The 10011-nt window shown below is 38.8% G+C and overlaps 1 protein-coding gene across 1 annotated transcript in view; it reads right to left on the bottom strand.

Annotated features, from left to right (window-relative positions):
- The window catches only part of Dnah14 (dynein axonemal heavy chain 14), a 394744-nt gene that overhangs the window by 357585 nt on the left and 27148 nt on the right, over positions 1–10011 (bottom strand). Inside the window, 4 exon segments of the mRNA XM_012513730.1 lie at positions 2671–2733; positions 5560–5675; positions 6650–6802; positions 8297–8501. Coding sequence (XP_012369184.1) covers positions 2671–2733; positions 5560–5675; positions 6650–6802; positions 8297–8501 — 537 coding nt within the window.

The following is a 10011-nucleotide window of genomic DNA, read 5'->3' as shown; positions in this document are numbered from 1 at the left end:
TTGTTATGGGTGGGCTTGGGTTCTGAGGTTGCATTTTGTTCCTTCTCATCATTTTGTGTAGCACTGTCTTCTGACCTTTGTTGTAGATCTTCATTGTAGTTATAACTTTAGCAGGTACTGAAGTTCAGGTGCAGATCTACAAAGTTTGGATTTATCCAGCTGTGCCTGGCTTGGGTGTGGCTGCTGTGCTCAACTCCTTCCTGCTGCTGCCCTTGGAGGTGAACTTGTTGTGCCCCTCTGGCAAGATTTTCTGCTCCTGGACTAGCTGGGTGGTTCTATCCTCTACACTCTCTGCAGGGATTGCAGCTGCAGGGTTTCACCCCAGGCCTGTATGCCAGGCCTGAGCTAAGCCTGGAGGGGACAAGGTGGAGTAGTGGGGAGAGGCAGCTCTCCCACACACTCACCAGGCCTGGGCTAGGACTGGGTCTGGGGCTTCCCGGAAGGTGGCAGAAATTCCTACTGGGCGGGTGGGCTAGGGGAGGTGCTGCAGAGTGGTGGCGGGGCGTCCCAAGGGGGTGGAAGAGGGTCTCACCCAAGCTGCACCTGGGCTGGGACCAGTAATAGGTCCCACCGGCGTAGGGTAGCTGGAAGCTCTCCCATACACTCACCGGGCCTGGGCTAGGACTGGGTCTAGATTCTTATTTTTGGATTGGGTCAGATTTAAATCTAAATTTGGTGAGGGGGTTCTGACTTTTTTTTTTTTTTTTTTTTTCTTTATATATTCTAGATATTAGTCCTTTGAGGAATAGCTCGTAAGTTATTTCCCCCATTCTGTGGCTTATCTCTTTACTCTATCGATGTTCTTCCTGTGCAAAGTTTTTTAAATATTCTAAGGGCCAGCCAAATAGCTCAGCACATTAAAGCACCTGCAAGCAGGTGCAGAGGCTGAGGGTTCAATCCCCAGGCCTGCCATGCTAGCCCTGCCCCCACAGCTTACTGAGAGGGCAATTGAGACTGGGCGTGGTGGTGCACACCTGTAATCTCAGCTCTTCTTAGCCTGTAAACAGGTGGATCACTATGAGTCCAATATAGTAATGAGATCCTGAAGACCCTGTAGACTCTTCCTTAAAAATACAAAAATAAATAAATAAAAATATGATTCCATCTCAGTTCTTTGTAATATTTCCTATAAAATTAGCATTTGTTCATAAAATCTTTGCCTATGCCTATGTCTTCAAGAGTTCTACCAATTCTGTCTTCTAGATGATTTAGCGTTTCTGTTTTAAAATTTAGATCTTGGATTAATTTTGATTTTATCTTAGTGCATAGCGACAGATATGGGTCTAGGTTTAATCTTTGGCATGTGTAAAGCTGGTTTTCCCAACATAATTTACTAAAGAGGCCATCTTTCTTCCAGTGAAGGTGTTTGGCCCCTTTGCCAAAGATAAGGTAGCTGAGTATGTTTGGAGCTGTTTCTACTTCTTCTATTCTGTTCCAAAACAGAAAATATATGGAAAAATATACTAACATCACTAGCAATTTGAAAAATACAAATTAAAACAATAGTGAGATTCCACCTCACTCCAGAAAAAACAGTTATCAAGAAATCAACCAATAACTAATGCTGACAGAGCTGTGGGGAAAAAGACATTCTTCTCTTCTATTAGTGGGAGTATAAATTGGTAAAACCAATATAAAAATCAGTATGGAGATTCCTCAAAATCCTAAAGCCAGAGGTCCCATTTGAGCCAGCTATTCCCCTTCTAGATATCCTCCTGAAAGTTAAAAGCATCATACCACAGCAATATATACACACCCATGTTTATAGCAGTACAATTTGTAACTGCCATCAACTGACGGATACAGAAAATATGCTTTGTATATACAGTGGAGTACTACTCTGCCAAAATAATTTGAGGCATTTTTAGGTAAATGGATGCATTTTTAGAACATAATTTTAAGTGAAATAAATCAGACACACATTTCAATATTGCATTATTTTTCTTCTGTGAGAAACCCAAAGAGTAAATAAAGAACAAAATGGAGGACAGATACTGAGAAGTAAAAAGAAAATGTTCAGGATTGGAGAAGGGAATAAGGATTTAGAAAATAAAAAAAGAAAGAAAGGAAAACAAAAAATTCATCATATTTCTAAGTAATTTTCTTCTAGGACCTGCAGTCTTAGAATCCAGCCAAGCTGTGGTGCTCTCCACCCAGATTTAAAGCCTGAGGGTTTGTGGGGTGACCTCCCTGCTCTACAGAGTCCTCCATAAGAAACCTGCGACCAAGAAAACCATCCAAGCCGAAGCATGCCTGCATGGAGCCCTCTAGGGAATAGAACTAAAATGCCAGGTTGGCTAGGAGCTCTTTGTTTATGTGACCAGGATGTGGAATCCATAGTGGGGAGTTGGCTGGCCATGAACACATCATGAGCACAACTGCTCTCTCATTGCACTGCCCAAGTGAGGCTGTCTCTTACACATTTTGTTTAGTTTTGCTGTGTGTTGACATGTAGTGCAGGCTGGCCTTGAACTCACTTATGTAGCCTAGGCTGGCCTTGAACTCACTTATGTAGCCTAGGCTGGCCTAGAATTCATGGTGATTCTCCTGCCTCAGCCTCCCAAGTGCTGGGATAACAGGTGTATGCAAGTATGCCTGGCTTTCCCTTACACATTTAAAATGTATCTTGTTTCTAAAAGTTTCAGAAGCACACTGTATATCAAGACTGACCTGCTCTTCTCTGTCTTAATTCTTTTAACGTTCAATTTCCAGGTCACAAAGGCTTTATTAATTCTGAAAAGAAAAAAGACTTCTTACATTCTATGTTCATAAATCATATTTTATATAAGAGAAATGTATTCAAACATTAGTAATATTAAATTCCCGAGAGATTTTTTTCATGCTTTCTGGGCTACCCAAACATTAACCTCATAAGTTTTTCTCCTAAACTGTTAACAAAGTGCAAATCAAAACATAAGATAAACTCATTATAATTATCATTGATATAATATTCCCTTAGTTGAAATATTCCTATAAATAGTTCACTGTAGATGTATGTAATTTCCTTTCTGTTATTTGGTTTGCTACTTGGAAAAACGATTCATATCAAGAAGCATTAAAATCCAATTTTCAGTGATCATAAAGAAGTATATTTTAAAAAAATCTTTGAGTACTGGTAAGTAAAAGATCAATATGATGTATATTATTTTGCTGTTATTTAACAGTTATGAAAAAGCAGATACATGTATAACTTTTAAAAACTCAAAGGATCTTAAGACCTGAAAAGTCTCCTGTCTGTTCAGGGAACAGGTATCCCAAGCTCCCAAGGGACAACAGGCCGCGTGCTCTGCAGGCCACACCTGCATCCAGCCCAGCCTGACCCAGCCAGCCAGCCCTGATGTTGCTGTTATCAGGATCCCGGAAGGCCAGGCTAGTGCAGGGATACACAGAGAGGGGACACTCAGGTTGACACCCACGTTCACACAAGTCCTTTCGGGGGTGTCAGCCTGACTTGTTACTCTCTCATACATATAATGATTAAAGACTACAGAACCAGATGTGGTGGCACATGCTTACAATCCCAGCACTTGGGAGGCTGAGGCAGGAGAATCATAGCAAGGTCGAGGCCAACCTGAACTACAAAGTGAGCTTAAGGCAAGCCTGAACTGTATAGTGAGATGCTGTCTCCAAAAGACTATATATAATTTGTTAAAATAAATTCTAATACATTTACAAGTTTAAGGCTAATTTTTTCTTTTTTCTTTTTTTTTTTTGTGGTACCAGAGATTGAACTCAGGACCTTGAGCTTGCCAAGCAAGCACTTATTCCACTGAGCTATCTTCCCGTCCCTAAATTTCAATATATATTTTTCTTAACATGAAGAGAGAAAATGGAGCCAGGAGTAGCTCACTGGTGAAGCATATGCTTAGCATGGCCATGGTCCCACCCCCAAAAGTGAAAGGAAATCAAGAACAGAGGAAAGAAGGGAAAGAGGGAGGAAGTACACAAATCATTTGGGCCATGGATTTACTGAAAATTATTTTTCATTTAAAATGATAATTCTTATACCTATAAGAATTCTGACAATTCATATCCCAATTCTTACCCTAATTCATAGGTTTAATACATGAAAACTCTTCGGAGCAGAATGGACCCTAAGGATTTATTACAAAGCCAGAACAACATTGCAAAGTCCAGCAGTGACAGTTTTAAGTAAATGGATACAGAAATTCTTACTTGAGATAGTACCTGAAGTGGCTCAACCAGACTCACAACCTCTCTAGCCTCACCACTGGAACCTAACTGATAGGGTGATCAGCACAGGGCCTGGCTAGGAACATCTCCCAGCTGTCGCTCAGCCACAGCCCTACAGGTACACGGATCTAGACAGGAGGAAACCAGCTTGACTCCCACTAACTCTGCATGCTCTGCTCCCACACAGGAATACATACTGCCTCGTTCTGCTCCATGACTCACTCACAGCTGTCCTTGCCTAGAATCCCAGGGGCCACCTCCTTTTCTGTTCAGGTCTCTGCCCACATACCTCATCTACACCCATGTAAGCAGCAACATATACCACATCCATTTTATTCATGGTTTATTATGTTTCTGGACCTTACTGCTGTCTGAAGTTATCTCGTGTATTCAGTTACTTTTCAATCAATTTCCTCTCTTAGAGTGCAAGTAGTATAGGAACACACACCCTGTTTTTCACGCCAGTAAAACAGAATAGGTATATGACAAAGTGTTCAATAAACACATAACTTTTCTGCTACAAAAATTCAATGCACTCGCCTTATCAAAGAGTTCTTTGGGTCTTTCTTTAACCTAAAATAATAAATGTAACAATTTAAAATGTTTATCTGGGCTGGGAGCATAGCTCAAGAGTAGTAGCGCTTGCCCTGGATTTGGTCCCCAGCACTGCACAGACTGTATACATATAATTGATCTGTTGTCCTAGGCCCCAGCAGATAGCAGAGATCAGAAGAAAAGGCAGACACTGGAGAAGAAACAAGGTAATTATAAAAGCAGGTACTGTACAAGCACTAGAAGAATGGCAGCCTGGGTCTACTCCACTGCTTTGCAACATAACGTGAAGTACCTTAGATAGTGGGAGACGCTTCAGTGAGGAGCTCCATCTACAAGTGGCCCAGCGCTTTGCTCTGCCGCGTTTTCCTTCATAACCCTGACTCTCCGCCTGGCGTTTCTCACGTTTACATGCTTGCCCATTACCCCTCACCCACTACACATAGGTCTTTGGAAGCAGGATGTCTGCTTGGTTTCTCCAATACACTAGCCTCAGCCTTGAGAAATCTGGGTCTTTCATGACTGCTCAATAAATACTCAATGAAAAATAGAAAGTAGCTAAAGCAAGGTCAATAGTCTGTCTAAGTGTGCTAGATCATAAAGTATCTTTTTGGCAATATTCATCCAAGATGACTAGATTACAAATTTTGGTACTTAAATGAGTGTCAGCTGAAACTCTTCTGTGGAATCCCCCACTGGCCTAGGACACCCCCTTCAATGTGGCCTTGTCATTGTGGGACCCAGATGTCATCTTACAACTGCTTTTACAACAGGATTAAACTGCAAAGAACTAGTTGCTTTTATTCATCTCACCGGAAATTGGAAAATATCTTGAATTGTTGTAATAAATAGTACCGCCGTCTTTCTGATAGCCATTCCAAAGTAGGAACAACTTCTGCTTCTTCTGTACCAATTCCTGTTTTAGTAACCTAGAAGTACAAACACAAAGCCTAACTTTATTACTTTGAAAAATGTTGTGTTTTCAAGAAGTCAACAGAGTAATTATAAAAGCTTGCCTCATAACCATTTGTTGCTATAAGACTATCTTTTCCATATCTGAAGTCTCACCAACTTCATCTGCACCAAATTTGATTTCGCCAACACCCTACTTCTGTTCTTCCCTCTCCTCCTGCCACTTTGCCTCCAACAGAGAAAGGCCAAGACAAGCTTCTCTTCCCAGAGACACATCCCACAAAGAACCGCTCAAAGTCCGAGTGGCACAGTGGCCACATTGCTGTAAAAGCAGCATCCATGCACTCAATTCTGACTGTGTGAATGTGGCAGTCCAGCTTACACCCTATGCAGATGGCCCATGTTTACATTTGGAAGCGACTGCACTACCTTAAGGGAGTCCTCCTCTTCTCAAGAGATCCCCATCCGAATGCAAACTTCTTTCAACATGTTCTTCCAGAAGTGAAAGGTGTTGTGTATTCCTGTGTGTGTACAAGTTGCTCCTCAGTATGCCCCAGCCCCACCCTCAGCCTGCTGCACATGTGGGGAGGCCAGGCTGGCACAGCAAGTAACTGGCCATCAGTCATCCATCAGCTAGCTGTGGCCTCTAGTGTGTGTGAGGGACTAAAAATGCAACAGGATTTTCTGCAACTGTGCCAATCAAGACTCTTCCCTTCTTTATTATTATCACTCCTATGATCCCCTAAAATGCCATTAAAAGTTTATACCAAATATTAATAAATTATATGGGTGGGGGTAAAGAGAACTTAAAATCTTCAAGCTTAAACATGTACAAAGAAAAAAATCACTAATAACTTCCTCCTAAGAAGATTCTAAAACATAAACTGTTCTTCAAATGACCAAGTCTCTCTAAAAGAGATAAATTCATGCAATTAAATTCTAAATTGGATATTATTTTTACTTTGAAAGCCAATCAAGTATAGATTATTACCTTTGTAATAAATGAAGCTGAAATAGTCCAAAATTTTTTGCAATTTCTAGCTCTGTGAGCAGATACTACCTGAAGATCATATGAACTGTGAAATCTTTTAAGATTCCCCCGAGGAATGCAGTATACAAATTCACCATCATCTTTCAAAGGTTCCTGAAGTTAAAAAAAAAAATTAATCTGACTTAATAACAAAATGGCTGTACAGATTACCAGGTGAACTGGAAAATTTTCAATGCAGATTAAAAATAAGAATAATATTTTCAGAAGAACTACTATCAGATTGTGTTTTGTCAAACCTTAATAAGGTCAATCTTATAAAAGATTTAATATATTTAATATATTAAATTCTTGAGCACAGTGTGAGAACAACATTCAGAAAAGGTTATGTATGTTTTACTACTACATGCTTACTAACCAAAGAACTTGGTGATGTGTAGTTTACTATATGTCATGTTCAATATCTTTGCCTTCCAATATAAAAACCTTTTGGGCATTTTAAATGCCTTGTTTATTTTGATAATGATGGTGCTTTTGTAGTCTAGTAATATTTAATTTTTGAGTAATAAATAATAAGAGTGTTTCACTTGCATCGTCTTAACAATCATGAACTTAATATTCATAATTTCTTAAAATTAAGAAGACTAAGATTTGATACTTTAATCCCATTAAATTTATGCAGAAATTAATATTTCCATAAATTAATTTGAGAAGTTACAAATTAAAGAAAAATAAAGTAGAGATTTACATGTAAATCTAACCCTGAACTCATGTTCAAAGCTTTGGCAATAAAATGTAATGTTTCTCCCTCATTCCACTGGCATTATTGAAAAACTGCTCATTGTACATTAAGAAAAATTTTATGTGCAAATTTTAAAGATACTTTCTTTTAGGTTTGAAACTTTTATTTTTATTGATAAAAAATTCTACATTTAAAATCAATTTAGTCTTCGCTGGGTAACTGAATTTTACTATTAAAAACCATTTAGTGTTTAGTGATGCCCTTAGAAGTTACTAAAATAAATAACCAAATAGTTTCTAATTACCACAGTTTTAATTTGGATCCAATTGTACAGTTTTTGGCTTCTGCTATCTTTAAACCTTAAAAGTAGGTTTAAAGCCTGCATCTGAGCCTTTGGAGAGCGGAGTTTGCTGACCCTTGGTTTGGAGGAGTGGTTCTCCATTGTGTATCAGGATTGTCTGAGAGCTTGATAAAGTACAGATTGCTGGTGCAAGGGTATGCAGGACAGAGTGTATTTCTGCTATGTTTGTTTGCTTTCTTTCTAAGTCTCTCCCTCTGTCACAGTCACGCATACACACAGACACAAATGATGTGCAGGAGCAAGATGATGCCACATCCTGAACCAGTCAATTAGAGGAAAGGAGGAGAGGGGACAAATATGAGTACTTTGATGTAGTTTAGGATATATAAATACATATGTATATATACATATATATATTATATATATGCTTTATCCCTTGTCTGTTCTTTAACTGAAATAAAATGTCAAATACTTTTCATTTGCATTTACCGGTTAATAATGATTATGACTATTATGTGAGATTTTGATATAATACCTAAAGTAAATAAAAATTAACATACTTTCAAATACTGATTGTTATAGTTCAAAACTGAATAAAATAGGATACCTTTAGAGTAATCTTCTGAATTTTAGCTCTACTATATTTCATATCATGCTGTGCTAACACAGTTTTCCAACCAAGCTTTTCTCTTAGCCTAGTTATGTTTCTCATCACATCGTCATCTTCCGGTTCTAGTTCAACAATAAAAAAGTCCAACATAAGTACAAATATGGGCATCACATAAAGAGAATATATCATGTTCCAAATATTTCTACAAAAATGAAAAGAACTTAAAGTTAACAGTAAGACTGTATAATTATTTTTTTAATTTTATTGAGAAACAAATAGCAATGAGACAGTTTCAAAACCGATTAGTAGGACAGTTTCAATAATACACTGCATATTGTTGTCTTCGTAGTGGTTATTCCTAGTACAAGATGCAGACATGATATCCTGTCTAAGACTGCATAATTAAAGGAAACAATAGCTTAAAATTAGTTTTAATAGGAGCTTCATATATGGAATAATAGTTATCTACTTAAGAAATATATCACAAAAGACTGAAGCCCATAATCCCAGGTGGTCAGCAAGAGAAAAGACTGGAGCAAGAGCTGGCTAAAAGGGTTCTCCTAATTCAGACCTATGCAAAGGTGGAAAAAGTAGGACCTGAGAAGCAAGGTTGATGATGTGGAGTGGAGAAGTTTTTCCTAAAGCACACATCCCACAGGTACCTTGAGGCTATCTTCCTGGCCTCTTCATCTAATTGGTGCCTATTATGGGGTACAGAGTGCTAAACAGTGTGTGACACTAGATCACTGCATCTCCATCCCCTGAGACAGAGGCCATTCTCTGTGTTAGGAGGCACCGAGACCTCTCTCCTAGCTCTGGGTAAGGTGCACTATAAAATGCCATAACCCAGGGTCATCCATAGGCACTGAACTTTTTCCTCCTACTTAACTGCACCTTGGTACCTGTTGTCTGGCCTCCCTCTACTGCCCCACTCTCCCCAGACTGAGGACCACAGTTTTACTCTCTGGACCTACAAAACCAATCTTTTTAGCTTCCACACATGAAAGCCTGCAGTTTGTCCTGCTGTGCTAGTTTATTTCAGTTAACATAATGTCCTCAAGTTTGTCCATGATGCACAATGACAAGTTTCCTTCTCTTGGTAGCTGAGTAGTGTTTTACTATGGCTGTGCACTACATTCTAAATCCATTCGTTGGTCCTCGGACCTCTCCACTGATTCTGTATCTTGGCTATTGTGAACAGAGCTGGAAGAGCTATGGGTCTCTCACATACTGACTTCATTTTCCTTGAATACTATATATATTCAGCATTGAACTAGTGGATATAGCAGCTTTATTTTTAATTTTTTGAGAAATCATCATATTATTCTCCATGATAGCTGTATTAATTCACATCACCACTAACAGTGTACAAGCTTTCCCCTTGATCCACATCCTCTTCAGCATTTATACTCTCTTGTAATTTTTCCTATAGTCATTATAACTAAGGTAAGATAGTAACCTAATATGGTTTCGATTTGCATTTCTCAGATGATTCATGATATTGAGCAATTTTCATATTTGTTGGCCATTTTTAGGTCTTCTTTGAGAAATGCATATTCAGGGAATTTGCCTCTTGTTGAGGGTTTTTTTCCTCTTGAGCTTTTTGAGGTCCTGATATATCCTGGAAATTAGCCCCTTGCCAGATGAATAGTTTGAAAAGATTTTCTTCCATTCTTCAGATTGTCTCTTCACTCTTGATTCTTTGCTTTGCT

The sequence above is a fragment of the Octodon degus genome, unplaced genomic scaffold, assembly GCF_000260255.1.
Source record: "Octodon degus isolate 3935 unplaced genomic scaffold, OctDeg1.0 scaffold00017, whole genome shotgun sequence".
Lineage (NCBI taxonomy): Eukaryota > Metazoa > Chordata > Mammalia > Rodentia > Octodontidae > Octodon > Octodon degus.
The sequence above is the reverse complement of the archived record's forward strand: the minus strand, read 5'-3'. Positions and strand labels throughout refer to the sequence as shown.